The 1,402-nt window shown below is 42.2% G+C and overlaps 1 protein-coding gene across 1 annotated transcript in view; it reads left to right on the top strand.

Moving 5' to 3' along the window:
• LOC101864691 (amino acid transporter AVT1J) overlaps positions 1-1,167 on the top strand; it is a gene marked incomplete at its 3' end in the record, with an annotated part of 45,326 nt that extends 44,159 nt beyond the window's left edge. Inside the window, 2 exon segments of the mRNA XM_035970058.1 lie at positions 206-412; positions 978-1,167. Coding sequence (XP_035825951.1) covers positions 206-412; positions 978-1,167 — 397 coding nt within the window.
• Between the last annotated feature and the right edge of the window lie 235 nt (positions 1,168-1,402).

Below are 1,402 nucleotides of genomic sequence, written 5' to 3'. Positions count from 1 at the left end.
TGTTGTTGCTGCTGCTGCTGCTGTATGTTACCTTCTTGTAATACTTCTAATCATTTACATTTATATTATCTAATTGTGTTTCAAGTGCCATAAAACTCTTTCTAAAACTAACTTTAACGTTTGCTAAAAAGAAAACAAACACAAAATCTAATTAAATTAGATTTTACTTAATTTCATTTCTATTTTCTATTTTCTCCTGTTCCAGTCGTGCTGGGGATGTACCTGCCTGTGGCTATCGCCGGCTATGTTGTGTATGGCTCCAACGCCAAGTCCAACATCCTGAACACTGTGAGTGCAGGTCCCATGTTGTACATTGTACAAGTCCTCATCACGCTCCATCTCTTCTGTGGCTTCATCATCGTCATCAACCCTGTGTGTCAGGAGCTGGAAGAGTTGCTGAAAATACCCAAAGGTTCGTGGCCGGTGGCTTTATCATGTCTTTTTGTCTGGCCGTTTGTTTGTTTGTTTGTTTGTGTGTTCCTTCTTTCCTATCAAACATCTATCGTGGGTGGTTGGCGGGTGCTCTGATGTGGTTTGCTTCTTCTTTCCTATCGAACATCTATCTTCCTTATCTCCCCTTCTTCTTTTTATGTTTGTTACTCTCTTGTAACACCTTTAACCTTCTGGCGCTCATATGACCTTATGCGCGAGCACCGTAAAACCTCTACTAAAACTATAAACGAAACTAAAACATCTATCGTCCTTACCTCGCTTCTATCGGTTCTATCTGTCTTTGTTACTCTCTTGTAACACCTCTAATCTTCTGCACTTGTATGACCTTATTGTGTTGCAAGTGCCGTAAAACTCTTACAAAATTGAACACTCCAAAAAAACACCCTTTGACAAACTTCTTTTGCCCCAGAATTCAACGTCCGTCGAGTGATCTTTTGCGCCAAATTACCGTTATTTTGTTGTTATTATATGCTTCTCGCCACACCAACAACCACTCTTTTGACAAACTTGGTTTCTTCCCCCAGAATTCAACGTCCGTCGAGTGATCTTCCGCACCATCATGGTGGGCGTGGTTCTCTTTGTGGCAGAGTCCATCCCGCAGTTTGGCCCCATCCTCTCCCTCATCGGAGGCTCCACCACCACCCTTCTGGCCTACATTCTGCCCCCTCTATTCTTCCTGAAGCTCTGCTATATGGAGGGAGATTGGGACAAAGTGTGAGTTCTTTTGATGCTTTTGTTTGTTGTTAGTTGTTGTTGTTGTTGTTGTTGTTGTTGTTGTTGTTTGTGGTTTGTTATTGTTGCAGTTGTTGTGTTTGTTGTTGTTGTTGTTGTTGCAGGTGAGTGCGTTTTTCTGTGTTGATAGTACGTGGGACAAATACACACACACATATACGCACATACACTCACATACACACATACTCACACACACACACACACACGCACACACACA

Source organism: Aplysia californica, unplaced genomic scaffold, assembly GCF_000002075.1.
Source record: "Aplysia californica isolate F4 #8 unplaced genomic scaffold, AplCal3.0 scaffold00215, whole genome shotgun sequence".
NCBI classification, from domain to species: Eukaryota; Metazoa; Mollusca; class Gastropoda; order Aplysiida; family Aplysiidae; genus Aplysia; species Aplysia californica.
Note: the sequence above shows the minus strand (reverse complement) of the source record. Positions and strands in the feature narration are given on the sequence as shown.